The 26506-nt window shown below is 35.3% G+C and overlaps 1 protein-coding gene across 1 annotated transcript in view; it reads left to right on the top strand.

The window, feature by feature from the left end:
- Positions 1 to 3768: 3768 nt before the first annotated feature.
- LOC149548099 (CBS domain-containing protein CBSX1, chloroplastic-like) overlaps positions 3769 to 26506 on the top strand; it is a 230878-nt gene continuing 208140 nt past the window's right edge. Inside the window, exon 1 of the mRNA XM_089792125.1 lies at positions 3769 to 4041. Coding sequence (XP_089648251.1) covers positions 3820 to 4041 — 222 coding nt within the window. The 5' untranslated portion in view covers positions 3769 to 3819. The remainder of the gene's footprint in view (positions 4042 to 26506) is intronic.

Genomic DNA, 26506 nt, shown 5'->3' with positions numbered 1-26506 from the left:
GATAAAAATATTATATGTTTACATCTGAAGTGACTTTAGCCAACTCATTGATCTTGTGATTGCCTACTCTATAGACGTGAGTTACCTACAAGTTCTTGAAGTTCTGGAATAATGTCCAAATGACATCTACCCATTTTTGAGATGTATCTTACTTATTCTCAATTCTAACTATGGCCAAGGGCATTCTACTTCACTTTGACATTGTCTATAATCAAAATATTAACCTTTCAAGCCCCATTAATTGTTGAAAGGCCACCAATTTTTTTTGTGAGCTCATTGTCCTATACAGTGAAAGTCAAGATTAAAAAATCCTTACCTATACGAATGAGAATCCCATAGCTATAAGAATGAGAATCTCAATTTTGATGACTTTCGGTATTCAAAGTGTCTTTGAGATGAAAATTTTATCATTAAATATTCTTGGCAATTTTCTAAATTTTTGAACAAGCAACAATAAATTATGAAATATATTACTGCATTATCATTAAATGAAAAATTTATTTTTTCATTAAAAATAATATTTTATTATATTCAATTAGATACTCTATTTTTTAATTAGTATGTTATTTTAAAATTTTACCTCTTTTAACAAACTTTTATGAATTTAGATTTATCTTTAATACATACTTTATCAATAAAACTATGCTAATCATATAACATAACAAGAGCTTTGTAGAGTTACAGTCCCACCTTCTGCAAGAAGGGAGATATATGATGCATTATAATAAATGTTTTATAATCTATATAGATGGATGTCTAGGTTATGCATAGCCCCATAAGATAGTCTAGGTTATGCATAGCCCCATAAGATAGAGATCATAGCCTACAAAATTTGAAGAGTAAGGCAAAGAAAAAGATTCTCTCTATTTTCACAATAAATCAGAAAAGATTTTATGAAACTAAATAAATTATCAAAATCAGCCATTTGTGATCTATTGATTAATAAAAAAAATAAAAGATCACAATAATCATACCTATTTATAAATGACAAAACACACCCTTATTCAAAGATAATATAAGAAGAAGTCTAAATATTTATTATATTGTAGCCTGTTTATATTTTGAAATATGCCCATAACAAGAAACATTGTAAATATGCACAAATGGATTCAAACCCTACCATACTTCTGTACATAGTTTTCCTATATGTCATAAAACATATACTATCATAATTAGGGCTAGGTGACCTCACAAGTGAGGTAGGAAATTATACTAAACTTATATCTATATGTACAAGATCTCTGCAATTTGCACTTCTAAAGTGGCATTCAGATTCTTTAATGTGATGCATCAACCATTGGCGATTGATCTCATAACACTCCATTACATATGATGCACATATTAGACTTAGATTGTAGTTGGAATTGTTGAGGAAGAAAATAGCCATGAATCTTAAAATCTGAAAATCTAAAATCCGTGCCTTCAAATGTTAGAGAATTTTAGGCAATCTAATGCACAAGTAAGGCAACATTAGTTGTGAAGATTATTACTTATTTATAGTTTTGGAAATTTGTGCATGCATTTGAATTTAAGTATAACTAATGTTGCTTTGAACAATTCTGAGTAGAATAAAGGTTTGTCTTGTCCTCTTTTTGCCAAAATTTTTATGGAGGGGCCTTAACCCATATCAAATAAATAACTATTGTTGATTAATAATTTGAAATATGGCTCTACCTATTGGGAATTTTATATTATCTCAAATTATGCACTTTTTTTTATTAAACACCCACAAAAAATATCCACATGTTTAACAAAAGATACACATAATATATTTAGATAATTCAGAATCAAGTCAAGCCACTTTATTATGGTTATCAAATTCTGGTTTCCTAATAAAATAAAGAATGATAGCCTTTCAAGAACCAAAAATGATTCTTTAGTTTAGAAGGCTTGTACACTCTTGATGCACTAATGGCTGAAATCTGATAAATAAATAACTCATAATGTGTAATAATACTAGAAATTTTAATCCTTAATTTAAACTCATTAGATTCTTTGACATTGGGAACCCTAGCCTTAACCCTAACTTGTATCTTGAGTACCCTTACCCACAACCCGTAACCTGTATACCCCATACCAAACCCTTAAATTGAGGTGTTGAGGGTTTGGTATGGGATATACGAGTTATGAGTTATGGGTAAGGGTACCTAGGATACAGTTTAGGGTACCAAGGATAAGGGTTAAGGTTAGGGCACCTGGTATAAGGGTCAGGGTATTTTTCGTTCACCTACAGTCTGACCTCAAACATTCAACTTTTGGTAAAATGTAAGCTATCACTAAATCTCAATCAAGTTGACCTATTTTTATGAAATAGGCTAAAGCCAAAATTGCCCAAACATTGAAATCAAAATTTCTTTCAGCTTCCATAAACATTTTATGAACTAGTCTGGCAACTCCAGACTATAAAGAGTAGAAATATAAGGGTTTTAGAAATTACCCATATATGGCAAGAAAATTTGAACTAAATTTTCATAACTCTTACTCTAATTCTTCAAATCCCTACAAACACTCACAACTTAGTAATTAGACAAAAACATGCTCTAAAAAATATAATCTTTTAATTTTCACACCAATATTCTAATGTCTTCTATTGCCTGATCAAGAGAAATATAAAAAATAAGATCATTTGAGAAATCTGTTAGTAACTTAAATCCACCCACCTCAATGCTTGCAATTAATGCACAGATTTATTATTACCTCTATTGGCTATAATCCAGATGGGCCTTATTAGTAACATAAATAATAAGGTAAGCCAAGGCATAATGCTTTCTCAGATGGTTCATTAGTAAAATCCTTTGATCCAATCACTCCAACCATCTTCTACAATCAACATGATATCTCTAGGAAGATGAATGTAAGATTGGATAGACACAAAATAAAGAATACTTCATTTCCAACACAACCTAAATCAACTATCCATAATCACACTACAAAGAAAATCAAATAAATAGATTGAAATGATTGAATAAAAAGAACATTTTATTGGAAATAAACTAAATAATCACTCGATAAAAAAATTAAATTACACTTTTCATCTCTGCAACAAATTCACATTCAAGAAGCACAATGAATGATTTTATGATTGCAACACAATGGGTAAACTTGCTTCATGTACACTTTTGGAGGTCAAATCCCCATGGTTAGTCTCCCACTTGCATTGGTCAAACAATTTACAGAAGCGAGGTGGCTATAGGGCTTCCAAATAGTATATGTTCAATAAATAGGTTCTTTTTGTTTTCTATTATAAATATTCATTTTCTCCATGTAACTATTGTAGTATGCATGTATGCAAAATGTGGTAATAACTATAGCCCAGGTACTGAGAAAAATAATACAACCAATAAAAAAATCAGAAATAAAAAAAAAAGTTATTTTGTTTAATGACATATTTTCCACTTACCATAGATTAAATGGAAAATATAAGTCTCTCTATGGTTCAAGATGTACATTTAATTATAAAGAGCGAGATGAAATAGGGGGACTAAATTTTTTTAAACCTTTATATTTTGATTCTCATCTAAATATCCATTTAAACCTTCTATACATAGAAGGGCTAGTGTACTCTCACATATAAACACATAAATAATAAATATAAATACATAAAGAATAAACGTACTTTCTGTCTAATCTTTTAACATTAATTACTAAAGAAGCTGTTGAAGCGCTCACAAATTAAAACGCTGCTCTTGCATGGGCGGTGGGATGTGCTATTTTGGCCCTGGGAATGCAAACGACAAAATAAAAATCTCAACTTTTGTGAGTTTCTTCAACAGCGTACTAATCAATTGAATTGAAAGGGAAGGGGATTGCAGCTGCTCCATGGATGTTTCTTTCGTCATACCAATGGCTTCCTCTGCCTCTGCCTCTGCTTCTGGTCTCTCTTACCGCTCTTGCATCATCCGATTGCCCCTGTGGCCAAGAACTGGTAAGCCAAGAACTGTAAACTTAAGGCAGGAACTCTTCATAAGGCATGACCAATTGGGCAACACAAGACTTCACATGAATGTAGCGAGGAGCACTTTAATGGCTAACGTTGTGCCGGTATGTTCTCTTTTTTCCATGCTTTGTTATCTTTTCATTGCCTACCGCCAGTAGCTGCCCATAAGCAACTGTTGAGTTTCATAAATAGCCCAGAATAAATAAGTTTCTCCGTTGTCATTCCAATTATACTACATATATCATAGTTAGAAAAACTATAGCTTAGAATGTATCCTAGAAACAGGCTAAGACAAATACCTTATGTAGTCTGGAACTCTACTCACATTCGGCTATGATCTGACATTAAGATTCTGAAGCAAAACTTCAACCTCTTCATTAGAGAGTCCATCTCTTGAGAAGATATTGATTGGGAAGCCTGAATGGGCTGACATTCTCTGGCCTTATCATGATAAGGTTCCTCAAACAATTCCTTGGATGAAGAGAAGAAGCGGCTTGATTGATGGTCTTCTCTCACGCAGTTAGGGTCTTCTTACGCATTAGTAGGAATTGGAACGCAACTTCGATATTCAGACATTTGCGATGCCCCATGCTTCTTAGAGAATATATGACATACTTGTGTATTAATATGCGCACCTTTACTCACCAGTCCTGGTCCTCCATCCGCCATGAAGAATTTGAGCAAAGCTCGAGGAGGAGTCAAACCCTCCAACAATTTTTTGAAACCTAAGAATGCAGGGGATGTTATCTTGACAATAGTACTCCAGTGGCGGTTCCATCTTTAACTTTTCAAATGGTTGATTCTGTGAACACGTGAAGACATCAGGTGAGGAATTTTGCAGAGCATATCGCAAACAGGTTCACGTCGAATGCCTCTCAGCCTAGATTTACCATTGGGCTCATTTATTAGATTTTAAGGGTCAACCAAAATCCCATGTTCTGCTCTTGGAACTGCTGGAGGCTGTATGGACCACGTTTTCCATCATGCCTATTAGTTTCATGAAATTTGCAATTGGTTTCAAAAGAATCACAAGAGAAGGCATTGGACTAGTGTTTATTCTGTTGATAAGCTGATTAAAATTTTTAAGAGGCTCTCTCACGAGTTATCCTCGTTAGAATCTGAATGTGCTATAAAGTTATTGCTTTTGATGTCCCAGCTACCCACAGCAAGATGATAAAATTATTCAACAGATGTACTGCAACCTTTTCATAAAGTACTCCCAAAATCCCAAATGATGCAGTGGAGGCTAAATTATATGCTCATGTGATTATTGGTTGCCATCGCCATGAAACTTGGGGAAACCTTTTATTCTTGAGTCATTTTGGGGGTAGCAGGACTAGGCCCATTAGGTATATGATCAACTTTTTTGTATGTTGTGCACCATACCGGGTGCAAAAAATATGAGCATTTTGGTTTGTCTTTTGCAAGACAAATCAAACTAGAATAGTATGCGAGGTGAAATCTTTCTTCAAAATTTAAAGGGAATCTCCTTGAAACTAATACTAACCATAGAAACTAAGCTGTAGACAAGTATACAATTAACAGCAGCATACACAATATCTTTCGGGGTTTTGCAATAGTGAATAAATGAAATAAGCTTCTGCGCTGTCCTTTGGCCTTGGTTATCAGCATAAGAACCAAAACAATTTTTTGTCGCAAGTGAGAGTTTATGGATTTCATGATTCTGCACTAAGAATAAAGCAACTAACATTGAATACCACAATATTTCATACTGGCGAAAAGGAGAAATCAGCAGAAATATTATTCTAACAAAATGACAGTATGCATCTTCAAGAATTAAAAAGCTAAGTTGCATACAATGTTTGATATAAATTGCTTACTTTCAATCCAATTCCTGAAATATTAAACGAATTTACTACAAACACATATAGAAAGAGCCACTTGAATAACAAATTTAAGAGCATAAACATAGCATCAACTGTCATTAAGAAATATTTTCCTCAAAGCACTTATTTTTAAGGTTGCAAAACCCATTTTTTTGGATTTAGGATAATAATTTATTTTTCCCAAATGCGAATGTCTTTAAAGCAAAATTCTAAAAGCTATTGAAACAATGGGAAAGTGAGCATTTTAAAATTAAACCAATCCAAACAATGTTCAAATTAAAGCTGAAAGCCTGACATTAGAGAAACTCTTAAAAATAAGCTCTTTGATAGCTAGTCCATAAATATGACCTCTAATAAAGGCAGCGACCAAAATTAGAAAGTTTGATAAAAGGATCTTCTTAGTGATTTTGAGGGAACTGCTCTTGCGTGGGTGGAGGGGCATGTCCTATTGATCTTCAGGAGACACATGAAGCGCCAACACTTCATTCTTTGTGGCAATCACCACGTGATGACATTGAAGCACTCTGAATGAAGAGTGAAGCAAATACCCTCTTCACCTTATACCCAATATGTGAATATGGTGCTACTAAAATCATGGAATGTAGGAAATATTCAAGTGTTAACAATGGGATGTAGGAAATATATTCAAGTGTTAACAATGGGATGTAGGAAATATTCAAGTATGAACCTGCACAAAGTAAATGTAACTTAATACGAATAACAGACTTCCAAAAGCATTGAAAATTTGCTTACAAAATGCCATTAATGGCTTTAAACGAGCATGGACTGCTGCTGATGAAACCTGCAATAATTCCTGCTGAAAATACTTGAAAATGACAGAACTGATGATATGAACCAGTAATAATTCACACTGAAGATACTAGGAAATGGAGGAAACTGATGATGTCATCTATGAAACTCTACTACAGCTGTACTTGACTTCTTTGCAAAGGAATCTGGCCACTTAAGGATGTGCAATTAGTTAGTTTATTAGCATTATGAATGCTTATCTTGGAGAGTATGGTGACAAGATTTATGATTATATCTTTCCACTTTGACTAAGATTAGGTAAACTCACATAATGCCTCCTTGGTTTGTTGGCAGATGATGTGTTCTGCTTGATGTTTGAGGACATCCTGAATCTCTTGCAAGGCCAAAGGCTGCTTTATGAACCTGCCACCATGAAGCTGGACCAATCTATTTTCACTTTGAACTGAAGAATACAGAAATTTTAAGTGAACATTATAATAACTTTCTTAAGTTCCATTAGATCATGCTACCATATTTTAGTTAGGAACCCTCATTGATTGATGGCAATAGCTAGAGAATGACTGACAATACAACATGTTTCTCTTGAAACCCTTAAAAATCAACAAATCCTATGACTGAAAACACTTGTAAGGTTGCAAATACTATAGTAGCTGGAAATGATGAGGACAACAGGCCTATAGCAATAAATTATGATGATAGGAGTCCTTGATATATTTCCTTTAGTAACATAACTATAATACGCTAGTTCTGTTTGCACTTTTTTGCAAGAGCACCTTCTTAGAATATGAATCAACAAAAAGATATCTTCAACATGTCTTTTCCTTATCTCTTAATGAGACCCTACTCTGCGGGCTATCCTAGAGGCATAGCATCGAAAGCCATATTTTGCTTCCAAAATTGACCAAATATTATCATGATGAAATGTCTCACCTATGGAGGACGCCATGGTTGTCTCTCTATTTGATGTGTGGTCCGAGCTACATGTTTCCTTTTATCACTTCATCCTAAACTTGAATTATTATTATTTTTTGAACTTGAATCCAACTTTTTGTAAATGCCTTCCATTGCAAGTTGTATTCTTCACCCTATCAACCCTTTTAGGACTCTTGTCATGATGAGAAGAATCCTGTTATGACATAGCATGAAGCAATACATCTGCAATATGAACATCCTTTCGATACCTTGGGCTGTAATATGCTTATATTTTTTTGTGGAAAAGGAAATTGTGGAGATATCTTCAACATCTCCATCCTTGTGATATGATATTCCCATGCTAGGATCAATCAAAATAGTCTCCTTGATTTCACGCTCCTCCTCATAGCTACTCTAAAAATCAATCTCCTTGGCGATGACTTCTTTTTTGGAAGACTGATGGATAGTTCATAACTTAGCACATCTTCCTCCATTTCGAGCTTTTTATATCTAACAAGTGATTCCTTTTCCTACTTGACTTCAAATATTTTATTGACATATTTAGTCATTGAAGTCAATAAACAAACTTCTCACACCCTTCAACTTGCATGTTGAATTCCTTCAGTTTTTTTTCAAAGGTCCATTTCATAGTAATGTCTTGTGGCTGTGATCTTAATTGTATGTCTTGCTTCTCGATTTCTTCCTTAGCCTCTTCTTTTGATTCTGACCTTTCCTCTTTCTTCATCATTTCCTTTCTTCTCTCTTTTCTGGTTTCTTTATGTTTTTCCAAGCGTATTCAAAGGTAACATATGATTTGTAAATGTTAGGCTTTTCATCATATTCCCCAAAAGAAGAAAAATTGACTTCATTTATGTCTTATTGTTTTACCAACCATGCCTCTTGAATAGGATACTTATTTCAGGATATTCTAAATTGATTTACATTTTGAGTTGATAATAAATTAATCCGGTAATTGGCTCTTAAAATCTTGATTCCTCATTTGTGCCTCTTTTCTTGCTTTTTTGTTGGTTTTAAGATGACCTCTTAACTTTTTGTTCATCAGTGTGTATTTGTCTCAACACTCTTTTAACAGAATTTATATATTCTTCCTTAAGCAAGCAACTTTGCTTGAAGAAATAGAGGTTGCTTGTTCTGACTCCTATTCTTTGTTCCCTGATAGTACCTAAGTTCTCTTTCTTCATATCTTGATTGTAGATGTGCAGTCAGATAATATCTTTCTACCTTGTAGGCTGGCAAGTCTGAGCTCTGATACAATTGTAACGTCCCCAAGCAAGCAAGGAAGCTTAGGAAATGAATGAAATATCAAACAATATGCACATTGAATTGTTACTCTAATACGAATGCCTAATTATAGATGCCAAAATGTGATAAAATTATTGCTGATCAACAAAATATTATCATTGCAAACCCTTGTCAACATATTATGTGACTCCCAAACAGTGAAATTAATATTCAACAATGTTGGTTTATATTCTTAGAGACCCTTAAGTGCAAAGCAACTTTACACAGCATATCCAAACTTTTATTAGCTGATACAACAAATACCTAGCCCTTGTATGCAACTTCATAATTTATTATAAATGATATTGCATCATAACTAACCTTCAATTGACAAGGTAAAACATCAGTGAAGGCTGTTTATAGCAAAGAGCAATGTCCAGGTACTGGAAATTTTTATGATTAGCTCAAATACCAACACAAAATAATATAATTCCACTTACAAATGAGATCCAACTCCATGTAGCTGTGTGACAATTCAATCAATTAATTTCAGCAAGGGTGTTGTGTATGGCTGTTTGAATAATATGAAATCAGGCTATATTAAATGCAGATCTGAGAAAATAATTGTTGTATGGCAGGTGCTAGGACTGAACGATAGCTCTCCCAAATGGTTGTCAGCTGTTGGAACAATTTTAGATATTTGTACACCCTGATTTTGAAAATTCAGAAACCCTCCAAAACACAGCAAAACCCAGGACTCATTTGATTTACAACAATAAACATCCATTCCAAACCCCCATGTGTAGCACTAATGGTGGTTGAAAACATAATGTCCTGTTCAGTTTTCTCTAGTTTCCAAACCTTGAAGTCTGCAGCAGTTTAATACAATGTCTGCCTTTGGGAAATAACTTCAAATCTGCTCGAGTTAGGGGTTTTTGTCCACCAACTTTGCAAGGAAAAGAAAGGTGTTTCCTATTAAGATAATATCTTTAATATCTTTATTAAGATATTATCTCCTTAGTTAAATACTTTCTATAATGGTCAACTACTTGTTTGTAGTCTGTCTTTGAGTCTAGATAGGAATGTTTCCTATCTTGTCTCTTTTGTCTTTAGTCCAGATAGGAATGTTTCCTATCCTGTCTTCAGTTTTGTTTCTAATTTTGTCTTTTAGTCTATGTTGTTTCTTTTAGAAACAATGTCTTTGTAATTCTTTATAAGGAACACATTTGTTCCTCTGTTAATCAATCAATCATCTGGAAATTTGTTAATCTGCCAATTCTTGAATCTTGTAACATTTCCTTCCTTCAATTGTTAGGCCTAGAGAGGTTTTGTCCTCAGGTTGTTAGAATGCAATTATACTCCACAGGAGATAAAATCAGATTTTCAAAATTGTACGTGTTATGTTGGTTACTTATCCTTGTTTGGTTTCTCTTATATGTCTTTCCTTCAATAGTCATTATTGTTGACATGGCCCTTGATTTACATAAAATTAAATAATTTTATATTTTATAATAATATTATATTTTATATTTATTTTTTGATGTTTTAGTTTTTTCTTATTATAATCCTATTTTGAAAAGGAGACATTATACAAAACATTCACAATATGTTGGCACAACCACATAGAGCGCTAAAGATGATGTCAACAATGATCAAAAACTTCAAAGAAGAGCTGGTCCTAAGGTTGGAATGTCCATACAACAAATATAAATTGTTTTAATCCTTCAAAAGTTAAAATCTTCAGTAAATCACTATAATGATACTGTAATGACAACATTTAAACATGAAAATCTGGCCAAAATGCTGGTTTGATGATGTGGTACAAATGATTAATCAAACAACCATAATTAACTGCTGTAATGACAACATGTAAACTTGAAAACCTGGCCGAAATGATGGTTTGATGATGTGGTACAAATGATTAATTAAACAACCATAATTAACTAAGTCCAATGTGGTTTCTGAATAAATGGCCTAAGAGGATACAAGGGTTTTCATCCTTACATTCTGTTAAGGAAAACAAACAGGATTTTCATCCTCTAGATTGCCAACACCAAGAGTCCTAATCCTTAAATGTTTCAATCTTCAAAATGGAAGGAATAATGAAATGAGAAAATTGGATACAATAAAATAAGATGATTTAATGTGAGCCTTGACTATAAGACCCTACTTTGGGTTGTCTCTTTTATTTTATTTTGTTTTGACGAATAGTTCCTTTCTATTAAGTAAAATATGAAGTTACATATTCACAAAAAAAGGCTGGGGGATTCGAGATCACCCCGCGAGAATCCATATGGCCCATTGCCATAAACAAAAACCAACTATTCATAAAAAATTAACACTGTAAATCCTTAGGCTGCAAGAGCAGCGCCAACGGAGGGGGAGGGTCATTTTGATCATCATTATTCCGTCCAATATTGGGGCTAGGAGGAGGGTCGAGAATCGAACACCTGTCATCTTCTTTCTCTCTTTCCTCGTTAGCTTGGGGAGACGAAATAGCTAAGGCTAGGCAAGGAAATCCTTTGGAAGAAGTGGCAGGAGGCCATGAAGAGTCACTAGGAGCGGACCAAACAACAGTAGGCGAAGGCACAACCAAAACCACTTGAGACTAGCCAGAGTTGCGACACGACGGAGAAGCCAAGTGGTGACTCCAACCATCATCGCCATCACCAGAGGAGTGATGGGGAGCTTGAGACCTCAAAGTCTGGGCAATCGTACAGGGGGCTACCCCATTGCTGTGTAATGAACTCTGCTAATTCTGATAAATAATCTCGGTTTAGACTTAAGGTATTTTGTCAAACAAATGGCATGAAACCCTGGTAATAAGCTGTGATACTGCTATAATATCCCTTTTCTGTTTGACAGTTACAACTTGAATCTGAACTACTGACTTTTCGTCAAACAGTAGGTGTGCAACCAAAGAAACTTAAGTGATGAACTATTTAATACCGTTTTACTTATTGGTTAAAACTTAATTTGTGAATCAGAGAATAAATTGTATTATCAATGAAAATGGGTGACTTCAGTTTAGTGATGGCACAATATCACAATTATATTATCAGTCCATGTAAATAACACAATTTAGCTTTGAACGTTAAATACCAATTGACTAGGTTTCATTATTTGGAGACGTACATACATGAACAATACTATAACATGCGATTTGGAGAGGGAAGTACAGACCCGAGTGAAATGCTCCTGCGGAATAAATTGGAATGACGACCTGCTGCTGCCAACTTCACGTGCAATGCCTACTGCTGTTTCACAACACTGTTTTTGACTGATTTCACACGCCAATCTCCTTCCTAACGTGAGCTCCAAAGACCCAACTTCTGATAGTTCAGACTGCCGACAGTTGGAAGTGAAGAAACTCGTGAACTACTATCAGAAAATTTAGGTGTTCTTGCAACCACCTTAGACACCCGTATACTGCTCCAGCTATCTCTTTCTTACTCATCACTACTGGGAAGGTGTTCACATGCTGCGTTCATTGTGATCAGGTTCTGGACTGCCGATCATCTATTCTGCTTCTCACGTGCTCAGTTATTGTAGATTTTTGCTAGGAAGAAATGTAGCATAGAAATAATATCCACGTAAGGCACTGTTCTGTAACAATATCTTCTACTACAAGATGACTGCCCTCCCTGCTTGCTTGCTGTTCTAAGTAAATATCTACTCAATGGTGACCTCTGTGTGTAATCCACATATACTGACCTGTACTACTCACTGCCATCTAAAGAACTCCAACTTTCTATCAGCCTTTAATGTATTCAATCAAACTGCAGTATTGAAAGTGCAAATGTGAGTGCTAGGTTTGCGTCCAACCTCACTATTTTCCTTAAGGGGTTTGATCCTTAGGAAATATCCAGTCACATTCAAGCAACTTTTAAGATTTTGTAAAATAACATCAATTCGTGGTGTCAATCCCAATGTAGCTCCACGCTTTTATAACCTAGATATTAGGTAAGACACAAACAACTAGGCAATGTGGGATTAAAAGCCAATTTCATCTTTAAGTTACTTTAGAACTTTAACATTAAAATATTTAAATAAATCACTTAAAGTCACTTGAACTTTAATATCTTATGACATACTTGTTTGATTGCCATGCTGTCTGAAATAGGAGTCTCTCCTCATAATTCCCCATGTGACCAAATAGCCTTTCTAAAAATAGAAAGGGTCCATCTCTATTACCCCTGACTATACATAGTAAGTATGACAAATGGAGTCCAAATGACATCGAACGAAGGCCAAATCCATAAATTGCTGAATGTTGGAGATGAAACAATCCTCAGACGACTCTCTAACCATCCTCATTAGCCTACGAGGATCCAATATTATACTAATCTCTGAAATTCTAATGCTGGCAACCAATGGGGACATTACAGTCCTCCCTTCCCGAGGTTGCTTGCCCTCAAGCAATCCAGCAATAATAGTGAACTCCAACCTCCACCTGGATCCCAAATGAAGTAGTACGTGACAACCCTGTGAACATTGAACCAACTACATAACACTAACATCATTAGGACCAACAATATAACTTGTAGTAGCACTCAAAACCTGTGCTAATGATGTAGGAGTTAGAATATCACCAGAAGAATCCCCCACAAGAAATCTCTTCATCCTAGTTCTCACCCATATAATATAAATTGGATTGAAATTCAGATCAACAATCCCTTGAAGAGACGTATTAACCATATGCATTCATGCCAACTGTATCAACCATAGGTGCAACCATGTCAAAATTTGAGGACACAGGAATGTTACTAATTCCCGCAATACAAATCTGAATCTTTACAGATGGTGAAAACCGAGCCCAACTTTACTCAGGTGAGTGATCAATATCAACTTCAAAGAATGGTTTGTCATAAGACAATGTTGCATCCATGTCAAACGTAGGTCTAATCATGAAGTGAACATCAACACTTTGTTGATTGATAGTATGACATGATTCTATCACTACATCGCTCACCTCATCAACAATAACAAGTGTACTACCATCAGAGTAGACATATACAACCGCTTGCATATTACTAAACTCATTGGATGGCTCAACAGACATAGAAGTGGCTGCTGATATGACAATATCTTTGCATGCTCCTACTCCCACTATTATTGCATCACTGTCAAATACATGATCCAGGGAATTCAAGCCAACAATTGCATCGTTTGACTTGACATAAATCCTCATCACATCCCACCTCAACTGTGCCCAACTCATGCAATGGTTCATAAGAAATGTCTTGCAAATCTGAAGCCGCAACTGTATCATCACCTTCCACTCTTAGAAAAAGTGATATCATTCTCTGCTCAAATCTCGGCTTTGAAATCAGTTGGGTCATCCATTTGTGATTTTGATTCATCTCATTCGTTAGCACATCCAACCGTTTTACAATACCCTGTATCTGAGAATCTCTCTCCATTAGCGGAGAAGTACGCCCTCTGTGGGTGTAATGATTACCAAACCTTTTGTCACCATCCATAACACTGAAAACCAAGTCCTCTACCTGTGGGTCAAAAGAAAAGTGATGAGCACTCCTCACTGTGTAATGCCGATAAAAACTTCCAATCTCTGTCAAGGGCTTGTCGTCATCAAACTGGAAATCAACAGATGGCTCCATCTCTGACTCTGAACTATTGGTCGGGTAGGATCCTGGGCAATTGCATTGTAGCCAAGATCTCTACAATCTTTCTCACCAATTGTCGAATAGTACGAGAGCCCCAAATGAGAGCACCCTTAGATATATTATATGAAACCTCCCACAAATCCGAGCTCTCAAGCAAATACTCCATGATTGACTCAGTACAGTAGAAATTATATGTGGAAGCATCAATTTGCTCCCCCACTATCTTCAACTGATCTCTCTGAAAATGTGACGATGCCAACTGTCCAATACTACTAGCTGTATGAAAAGAAGAAATAGATTCACTTCTAGTAGAAGGAAGCAAATCACCATGAGAGCTCGTCTCCATTGATGCTTTTGCCTCCTCTGTACATATTAGACTCATATTTTGGACAAATGTGTTCGCCACATCATCACGTCCCTCATCCTCAACCATAGAAGCAAACTCATCACCAACCACAATATGTAACTAAACAGGGTCTGGGGTTGGTGTTGACTGTACCCGTTCTAACTCCACGGTAACCTTACCCAACTATGATTGTGATTCCTGAAGAGCCAACTGAGTATACTGAAGAGAGTCCACTGTCACCTCAAGCTCTTGGGTGAGCTCAACCACCTCCTCCTCTTTCCCTAACAACGCGTCATAGTACGTGCTACTCTGCTCCAGAAGGTAATCTTTTTCATCAACTAACTGAGAGCAACAATGCTTCAAGATTCTAATAGCCTCTCGAAGTGCATGAACCTCTGCTAGGGAAAGACTACTATCATCGTGCTCATTTGACACTAGGACACCCCAACCAGATGTAGCTAGCATATGCCGAATAGCATCATAATGATCAAGAGATGAATAAATGTCACTATCACTCACCTTCAATTGATAAGTCACATGATGCCTTTGTAACCCTTGACTCCTATGCAAGCTCTGTATTTTACTAACTGCACCTTGATAGGAAATTGAATCAGAATTGTCCACCACAAGATCACTCATACTGTGCTATCGTCCTTTGCACAACTCTGCAATTGAGATACAACTACTATGTACCTCAAACAACTCCTCCGAAGAAATAGAAGCCCTCACAATCTCAATCTCCCCACATGTCTCAGTTTCCACCTCAGTAGTAAGATCTTGTAAACATTGATCCCGGGACTTATGCAAAATCTCATAAGAGTCATCACCCAATATTTGACAAGGGGTATCATATCCAGTGCAAATCATAGCATCATCCAACAAATCACTAGAGGTGTCCATATTGTCTGCATCCCCATCACCTAATAGAGTGTCAATTGCCGTCACCTGACTTTGCACACATGACTCTATTCCAAGCTGTGAATCAATAATGCTAGAGCATGAACCCACATCTATTGACTTCGCTGTAACATCCAAATCACCGGCATCACAGCTGGGTGACTCAATACATGCATTGGTCCCACCTGAGGAATACATTGCCTCTTGCATTGGAGCAACACTGTGACAACTCGCATACAAATCTCGAATAATAATTCCCTCCTCAAGAGAGCCTGAAGTAGCAGTAGTAACAATTGCATCAACTATCTTTGCACTAACTGTAACAACTCTAAGGGCCTTAACGTATTGAAGCTTAGTGCCGTTATCCACCAAGGGTACTGACACATCTATTGATCTGTGTAAAATGGGTCCATCATCAACACTGCAGATAGGATTAGTAGGTCTTGTACTAAATACAGGTACATTTGCATCATGGACACCTATTGGGCAAAATTGAAGCTTCCTGCCTTGCAACCTTGAAGTCGGCTTTGTAAAGGTTGAAACTATATAGTTCGCTGTCCTCTCAACTATCTCTGGATTCGACAAGCTCTCCGCCAACCTCTGCTGATGAAGCTTAAGTCTTTCCATACTCTCCTGCAAAGCATTCATTTTCGTGCTAAATTCCTCATTACTCCACCAACTTTCAAAACTACCAATCCTCCTATGTCTGTCCATAGAAAAAGAAAGCTAGAGTGCTGGTCACTCCAAATGCAATAGCAAATCCGAAAATAAAATAACTTTCCTACTCCACAGGATAGCAGGACTTGTAGCTCTGGCAATAGCATCACTTTATTTCTCATATAGAAGTACTCCTGCAAACCTCCAATAGAATACAATTTTCAAAACATTTATTAGAAAATTTAAACCATTCAGATTAAACTTTTTGTAAAATGTTTCTGATATAATCTCTGATTAGGATTAATAATAAACAATTTCCGATAACCACACAAGCTGGCAGAATACACTTCTCTAATGAATAATAGATTGGCCGCCAACTGAACCCAATCGAGCGTGTATGCTACCACCAATAACCACAAAATTCACTGGCATATTATAATTGACTTATTTGAATGTTGTCCACAACTTTGCCAAAACACCTTTGCAATAACAACAATAATATACTCCTGGAAACTATGCGATTTCTGATTTGTTCACAAATGCAAAACAAAACCAACAGGGTGGCAAGTTTGGCGCTCTCATTAAAATTCCTTGAAAATATGTTTCACAAGCTGGCAGGATGCACAACTTTGATACCATTGTAATGAACTCTGCAAATTCTGATAAAGAATCCTAGTTTAGACTTAAGGTATTTTGTCAAACAAATGGCATGAAACCCTGGTAATAAGCTGCGATACCGCTGTAATACCCCTATTCTGTTTGACAGTTACAACTTGAATCTGAACTACTGACTTTTCGTCAAATAGTAGGTGTGCAACCAAAGAAACTTAAGTGATGAAGTATTTAATACTGTTAATCAGAGAATAAATTTTATAAGTAATGAAAATGGGTGACTTTAGATTAGACATCAATAATGACACACTATCGCAAGTATATTATCGGTCCATGTAAATAACACAATTTCGCTTTGAACATTAAACACCAATTGACTAGGTTTCGTTATTTGGAGACGTACATATATGAACAATGCTATAACATGCGATTTGGAGAGGGAAATACAGATCGAAGTGAAATGCTCTTGCGGAATAAATTGGAATGACGACCTGCTGCTGCCAACTTCACGTGGGATGCCTAGTGCTGTTTCACAACACTGTTTTTGACTGATTTCACACGCTAATCTCCTTCCTAACGTGAGCTCCAAAGACCCAACTTCTGATAGTTTAGATTGTCAACAGTTGGAAGTGAACAAACTCGTGAACTGCTATCAGAAAACTTAGGTGTTCTTGCAACTACCTCAAATGCCTGTATATTGCTCCAGCTATCTCTTTCTTACTCATCACTACTGGGAAGGTGTTCACGTGCTGCATTCATTGTGATGAGGTTCTGGACTGCTGATCATCTATTCAGCTTCTCACGTGCTTAGTTATTATAGATTGTTGCTAGTAAGAAATGCAGTATAGAAATAATATCCATGTAAGGCACTGTTCTGTAACAATATCTTCTACTACAAGATAACTGTCCTCCCTGCTTGCTTGTCGTCCTAAGTAAATATCTACTCAATGGTGACCTTTGCGTGTAATCCACATATACTGACTTGTATTACTCACTACCGTTTAAAGAACTCCAACTTTCCATTAGCCTTTAATGTATTCAATCAAACTCCAGTATTGAAAGTGCAAATGTGAGTGCCAGGTTTGTGTCCAGCCTCACTGTTTTCCTTAAGGGGTTTCGTCCTTAGGAAATATCCAGTCACATTCAAGCAACTTTTAGGATTTTGTAAAATAACATCAATTCGTGGTGTCAATCCCAATGTAGCTCCACGCTTTTATAATCTCGATACGAGGGAAGACACAAACAACTAGGCAATGTGGGATTAAAAGCCAATTTCGTCTTTTAGTCACTTAAGTTACTTTATAACTTTAACATTAAAATATTCAAATAAATCACTTAAAGTCAATTGAGCTTTAATATCTCGTGACATACTTGTCTGATTGCCATGCCGTTTGAAATAGGAGTCTCTCCTCATAATTCCCCATGTGACCAAATAGCCTTTCTAAAAGTAGAAAGGGTCCATCTTGATTACCTTTGACTTACTATACATAGTAAGTATGACAAATGGAGTCCAAATGACATTGAACGAAGGCGAAATCCATAAATCGCTAAATGTTGGAGATGAAACAATCCTCAGAAGACCCTCTAACCATCCTCATTAGCCTATGAGGATCCAATATTAGGCTAATCCCTGAAATTCTAATGCTGGCAACCAATGGGGACATTACATGCTGCAAATGCTTTTGAAGGTGGGCCACCTCCAGAGCCATCTTGTTGGCATGGACTTGAATCTGCATCATCACATTATTACATATGCAAGCTTTAATATATAACAATAGATTATATCCAAAATGCTGTGATTGAAAAGAACAACATTTCTATCCTTCCAAAGACTGAAAAGGATTTCCATATTGAAAGCATGCTAAATTTGGGAGAACATAGAGGGAATTTATGCCAGGAAAAGGGTTCATAATGGAAAGGCTGAAAAAAATCATGAATCCAGCTCCAATATTGTTGAGCATGCCGACAAAACCAGAAAATATGCAAAAAAGTTTCTGGGTGACCATAGAAAAGATATTTAGGGTTCAGAACCCCCATAAGCTTGAGCTGACACCCCCAAGGTGATCCTTGAAAAAGTACACACCAAGCAAAGTGTGCAATCTTTGGCTTTGTATTAGTACACTAGATAGTAAGAAAGCGAAGTCTCCAGGCCTTCTAAGAAGACTGCAAATACCAATGCTGGTTGAGAATGGTAACCATGGGCAAGTGGGGTACAAGCCATTGCTACCCCATCTTGGGCTTGTAGCTGGTAAGAGGACCCCACTATGGCTCGACAGGCCGGACCCCAAACTTGTGAAGCGAGGTGGAATAACAGAAACCATTGAGTCATAAGTGTGACGATCTGGGCGAGAAAGCCTAAATTAGACCGGAAAGTCCTCTCAAGATTTGATGTTAATAAGGGCTTTGGAAAATAAATCTTTGGGCGTTCTGATGCTACATTTATGAAAACAAAGAGTTCTAACCTAGACATCTTCGCAAGTGGCAACCGTTGGACAAAAAATAGGGGAGACCACCAAATATTGTGCTAGTTCAAAGAGAACCCATCACGAAAACCATCTCTAGAAGCTAAGGCTTGTTAGCCTCCCAAGCTTTCCATATGCTTTTAGCCAAAAAAATGCCCTGAATCTGAACTTGGTCTTTCATAATAAGAGGGGTTTGAAATCAATCCCCTTCTAGGTTAGCTTGTTAATAGGAAAGCTTGAAGAAATACAATGCTTGAGGAGAATTTTCAAAGCCTCATTTCCCGAGAGGGCACAAATGACCCACTTAGCACATAGAGCAAGACCCTGCTTTTGGTTAGTATAAGACCAAGGCCTTCAGACTCCTTGGGAAGGCAAAATAACTCCTAGGCAACTCTATGAAAGCCAAAATGATAAGACCAAGGCCTCTAGACTCCTTGGGAAGGCAACATAACTCCTAGGCGGCTTTGTGAAAGCTAAAATGGTTAGCCCTAGAAGCCAAGAGAAAGTCTCGAAGGAGCTTTTCCAACTTCAAGTAAGAGGCTTTAGAAGGGGACCAACACGAAGAGTAATTAACATGAGTAGTTGCATGAACCTTAGAGCATACTATTACGAAGTAATTGGAAAATATTTGCTCAATATTAACAGTGATCAAGAGATCAATTTATACAAGAGACTGAACAATGTATCCTTAGGAAAAAATTGTAAGGAATAGAAACATTCTATTCTATAAATAGGAAACTAAATATTAGAAACATTCTAATATTTACAAGAGATTACAATAGATAACTGTTAGATACTAAACAAAGATAATAGAAACTATCTATTATCGTAATACCCTCCCGTACTGGTTAATCTATCCAGAGTACAAAGCTGTCAAAAAGCGTAAAAGGCAGATTCTGTTTGCTCAAAGTGCTCTGCACTGTTCGTTGTGGGCTGTGAACCGGATTGCTTAGATAGGGCAGCTAAGCGCTTCCGACATTCAACCTTCATGTGCCCATACTTGTGGCAATAGTTGCATTGAATGTTCTTTTTCCTGGAGCCTTTTGAAGCTAGAATAGAGGACTTGTGCTAAGAAGACTGTTGTGAATGAGACTTGCCCTCTTATCCTTCTGAAAGGATTAACAAAAAAGGCTTGCTCTGTGGAGGGTGGAACTGCTACTAAATTGTTGTTTCCACAAATCTTGCTGAAGTTGAAGTGTGTAGAGATCTGTGAACTTCAAATCAACACTAGTAGAAGTGATGTTGAGAGTCTCGATAAAATGCTTGTAGGATTTGGGCAAACTTTTGAGGGTTATGATCACAATGTCCTCTTCCTCCATTTTGCATCCAATGACAAGCAACTGATCACGGATTTCTTGAATCCTATTCAGGTGTTCTCGGATTGATTTCTGCTCATCCATGATAATAGAAAACAGGGTGTTCTTGAGAAAGAAGGCCCTGCTTTTGTTTGATGTCTCATGAAGCTTTAGATGGTCCCATATCTCGTTAGCTGTTTTGCTAGATGGAGTTTGAGGGAGCCGATCATTAGCTAGGAATAATTTGAGAAGCGTCTCCACCTCCCGATTATTTAGATCCCATGTATCTTGATCAATATTAGTTGCAATCGGACGCTACGTAAAACCCAAAACAATCCGATTAGTATTCTGATATTCAAAGATTGCTAGTTCCGTTGCTTCCATGTGCTATAATTTTGACCATTGAATTTTGAATTGCCCTCAAGCAGAATATTAGTCAAAGATGCCATAGTACGTTTTTTAGTGAAAGAAGTACGAAAATCTGTAAACGCACATACTTTGAGGTAAAAAATAGAGGACCTAGAAAAAATAAAGAGGTACGTAGAAGAGAGCTTGAAAAATCCATAAAGAATATGTTGTCGGATATTGGATCTGTTGGCTCGAAAATTGAGGCACAAAAATTGAGGCACCTAGAAAAAATGTACGACAACCCAGTTGAGCTCTCAAAAAACCTACCAGGAGTAATTTTTTTTGGATCGAGTACAAAAATTAGGGTTTCGACCAATAACGGCCTTGTTGCAAAAAAGTCCCAAAATAATGATGGATTTGCAAAAAAAAGTTGGTTTTGGGCAAAAATCAAGATCAGAGTTTTGTAAAAGCCCTGGATGCATCCAAACACTGCAAAAAAAATTCACTTTTTAATTTAAAAAAATGGTAAAAATGGGCCACAAAACAGGCATGCAATTTTCAGAGAAATTGGATGCTAGTGGCAGAAAAATCTGGGTGTGAGTTGTAGAGAAATGACACCCAACAGACCTCCATGTGAACAACAGGGAATAATCCTTGATTTTCAGAGGATTCAGTCGTGCTAGTTGTAGATAGAAGGGCACGGGTTTGCAGACCAAAAAAGTTGTGCGAGTTATAGACAAAATGGCGTGATTTTTTGGCAGAAAACCCTAGTCGAACCAGAGGTTTTGGAAGCAAATATGCATGAAAAAAATTTCGAAAATAAAAGGCAGATAATTTCAACCAAGAAATTATAATTATTTTCGAATTTTTTTAGAGTATTGGCTTTGATACCATATTACAGAGTAATTGGAAAATATTTGCCTGATATTAACAGTGCTCAAGAGATCAATTTATACAGGAGATTGAACGATGTTTCCTTAGAAAACAATCGTAAAGAATAGAAATATTCTATTGTAGAAACAAGAAACTAAATATTAGAAATATTCTAATATTTATAGGAGATTACAATAGATAACCATAAGAATACTAAACATATATAATAGAAACTATCTATTATCATAATACATACCTAGAATTTAGTCTCCAAAGAAAGCGGCTTAGTAATCTAGTATGCAAGCTTCTTCTTAATCTTGCCAAGCACAACGTTCCATAAGTCGATAGGAGATGCCTAAAAGGCAAAAGGAATGCCCAGAAACTGAAAAATCTCCCCATGTTGAATCCACTTCCAATCATACTGAAGGAGCCATGACAAGAACAGGAAGGGAGGATTGTCTGTAACAGAGTGTTTTATGCCACTGAATCGTAGAACCGGAAGCCAAGTAGAAGTGTCTAGGCACTATAGAGCATTGTGAATATTCTCTTCTTTCTCAATGAGGGTAAGAAAGGAGTCATTGGCAAAATGTCCATTGACAAGCTGAGCAGGTGACTTAGGTAGGAAAATTCTTCTGACAAGACTATAAGACATTGCATTGGCGAGCAAGTAACCAAAGCCTTCAACAACAAGCACATAGAGAGCAGGGGTCAAAGGGCAACCTTGGCAAATAGACCTAAAGAGACCAAGAATCTCAGATTGTCGACCATTGATAGTGATGCAGGTAGATACATCACCAAAAAGCATGCAAACTGTAGGCTGTATGGATTTCTTGGTTGATTCCATACCTTCCTAGACAACAATTATGTTATCCACGATGTACTGTGACTTGATATATTTATTTATTTTTCTCTTCCTTGCAAGTATAAAAAATGCATTTAAATGACATTCAAAGTTGTCTATTTGAATTACATTTTGAAGTGTTATACTTTTTAAATTTTACATAGGACCTTGTTGGTGAGTAGATTTGTGACTTCTAAAATCTTTGTATCAAAGAAATCTGGGCCTAGAGTCAAGGGCTTGAAGCATTGACAGAATGAAAGGCCATTCAATGTCGTCATAAGCTTTGGCAAAATCAATCTGGAGAATAGGCTGTTTGGATTTCTTGGCCGATTCCATACCTTCCCAGACAACAATAATGTTATCCACGATGTACTGTGACTTGATATATTTATTTATTTTTCTTTTCCCTACAAGTATAAAAAATGCTTTTAAATGACATTCAAAGTTGTCTATTTGAATTATATTTTGAATTGTTATACTTTTTAAATTTTACATAAAACCTTGTTGGTGAGTAGATTTGTGACTTCTAAAATCTTTGTATTGAAGAAATTTGGACCCAAAGCCAAGGGCTTGAAGCATTGACAGAATGAAAGGCCATTCAATGTCGTCATAAGCTTTGGCAAAATTAATCTTGAGAAAAACAGTAGGCTCTTTGGATTTCTTGGCCAATTCCATACTTTCCCAGACAACAATAATGTTATCCATGACGTACTGTGACTTGATATATTTATTTATTTTTCTTTTCCCTACAAGTATCAAAAATGCTTTTAAATGACATTCAAAGTTGTCTATTTGAATTACATTTTGAAGCGTTATACTTTCTATATTTTACATAGGACCTTGTTGGTGAGTAGATTTGTGACTTCTAAAATCTTTGTATTTTAAGCCCAATGGAAAACAGTGACAAATTATCTCAGAACCAAGTTTCCGATTCAGGTTCAGGGACAGATTTGGGTTCGAGTTTGGGTTTGTGGGTTCGGACATTTTTTCCCCATTTGGATTTGTGGGTGGGTTCGAGAGTATATATATATATATATATATAATATATATATATGCAAAAAAAAAGAGAAACATGCATAATTGTAAAACTAACTTACTAAGTCATTTCATAGTATGAATATATCAATATTATTTGATCATTAATCAATGCCAAATGTCAAAGATAAACATTAAATACTCCCTCATTAATCTATGTTCATGATTGTACAGAAAATCATACATTGAATTACTAAATTGCAAAATGAAATTTCAAAACATAGACTAGTTTATCAAATTGACAGATAATAAAGTTTGAAACATAATGATAAATGACAAATGTTTAATAGTTTATCAATGATCATAGACTCATAGTATAAAAGATGCAAATGCCCTTCAAGGGTCAAATGAGTCATCAAAAAATGAGGGATCAATGGCTTCGTCCCCAACTATATCTACATCCTCATCATTGAAACCCAATTGGGACCTTACTTTAATTATTGGAATTTTTTAGTCAAATTTTCTGCACACTTGTTCCATTTGTTTTCCTCTGTATATCTCCATATTTTTGAATGATCCTTTCTCAGTGTTAATATTCTATATATAATTTTCTCCTCTACAGTCACGTCTTTTCATAAATGATATTATCTTGTTAATAATTATCGAAGTAATGAGACTCGGACCCAACTTTGACTTGAAAAGGGCAATTCGACTTGTGACCCCACTCGGACTCGGTCATGACTTAGTAGTGACTCAGTGAGCCAAGGTATATTAATAGAAATACCTTATAGAAATATAAGATATTTGATGACTTGGCGGGTCAGGGTCATGGGTCATTTTGACACGGTAGGGGTGGCCCGACTCACCGACCTGGGCGACTTGCGTGACTCGCAACAAGTCACGTTACTATGATAATTATTACTCCCTGCCTTGTTGTAAAAGGCAAGGAACTTATGTAATCGTTTACCCCCCCCCTCGAATTAATTTTTTAGCAGATAAATGCAGAAGGCTAAAGTTTAGAAAGCTGAGATTTAATAAAACAAATATAGAAGACTATTTGCTATTTTCTGATTGGTCTAACCGAATTTACTGGGGTTTATGTCTATTTTCGTAAATAGGAAAATCAGAAAATATTAAATACCATGCTTGTGGTTTCTGACAGCAAATTAATATGGATGCTTATAGCCTATCTTATCCAGGCCAGCACTCTTATCCCATTGCCAATTGTGACCATCGTGCCGTTTAAACAGAGTCGGCAACGTGTCTTGCAGGCGATAATAGAAAATTATTGGCGGCGAATGCTTTTCTAGGGTTTTTAAATTTTCATTTTTCTTCAGCTTTTGATTTGATTAGCGGATCGAAGGCCTTTCGTTAATTCTGATTTAATTTTTTTGGATGTGCGTAGCAATGCAATTCGCCCTGATCGCATGTTTGAATTGGCAGGGAAGAATTTATGTTGGGCAGCCTATTCAGTTGCCTAAATTAAAACCTGGATTTATAGCTCTGCGGCGATTTATCATTTCTTAATGAAAATAATTTAATATGTACAATTCATTTGTGATGGTAAAAATATAGTTTTTATATTTTTCTTTTATTTACTATTATATGTTTTGAGTAACGAATATTTTATAGATAATCTATTTATCATGAAAGTCATAGAAGTAAATAATAATAAAATAATTAGAAAAATAGAATAATGAAATTAAAAATGTGTATAATTGATCAAATTAGTAAAATTATAAAACTTTTACGTTATTAAAGTAGTCATATTTTGATAATCAATAGAATAATATTAAAATTAGGACTCTAAGTTTTTGTGCAATAATTTTGGGTGGTAATTTATGGCTTTGATGACGTTTATTGACTTCTCTGGCCACACCAAAAACTGTGCTTTTTATTTTTTATTCCATTTTTTTATGTATAGTTTCAACAACAAATTATTTCTGGGGTGATTTTTTATTTGTTAGTCCCTGGGATTTGATTTGTAAAAGATAATTGAATTAATTTTACTTTTTATTTATTGGGTTTGAAAAGCTTTTTTTCTTGACTGTTTTGGAATTTTTGCTAATTGCACAAGTTCAACTAATAATATCATACTACTTTTGTCCGCTTCCTTCAGATCAGGTGAGGGGGAGAATACTTTAGCTATATGTTCATCTATCTTATTAATTCCTTACCACAAATTTCATATTATATTATTTTTTAAAAGTGAAAACTAATGAGCATACAATTTAATTAATTAAATAAATATGATTTTAAATGTAAATGTAAAATTTATATCTATTTAATTTTTCTATTTTACACATTAATCATTTTAGACTTATAAAAAATAGAATGTTTTTACACTTTGTTTTATATTTATATTCTAAAATAAAATTGAAAATCTTAAAACTAAAATGTACATATGATGTAATCTTCATTATTTAACTTATAAATGTAATCTTTTTATTCAATTTTCCATGTTTCCTTAGCAAATCATTATCAATTTTATAAATAAATTGATTATAAAATTGTCAATTACAATTAAATTTTTACAAACATACATGTTGACAACTACAACCCTACTATTAACCCAAAAGGCAGGGACTCCAGCTCACAAAGAGCTCTTGTATTATATTAATTATATTACTATTTTATTGTAACAAACTATTCATTTATTATTTATTTATATTCTAATTAATTTTTATATTATGATAATATTAAATACACGATCATATATAATATTTATATTATAATATTATCAAATATACAAATTATATATAATAATTGTATTATTATTACTTCATATTAAAATATCATAATTTTATAATTATCATATATTATTATTATTTGTTTCTTGAAGATGAGAATGTTATAATTAGGTT

This window comes from Cupressus sempervirens, chromosome 7, assembly GCF_028749045.1.
Source record: "Cupressus sempervirens isolate cs-2001-9-10 chromosome 7, ASM2874904v1, whole genome shotgun sequence".
In the NCBI taxonomy this organism is placed as follows: domain Eukaryota; kingdom Viridiplantae; phylum Streptophyta; class Pinopsida; order Cupressales; family Cupressaceae; genus Cupressus; species Cupressus sempervirens.
Note: the sequence above shows the minus strand (reverse complement) of the source record. Positions and strands in the feature narration are given on the sequence as shown.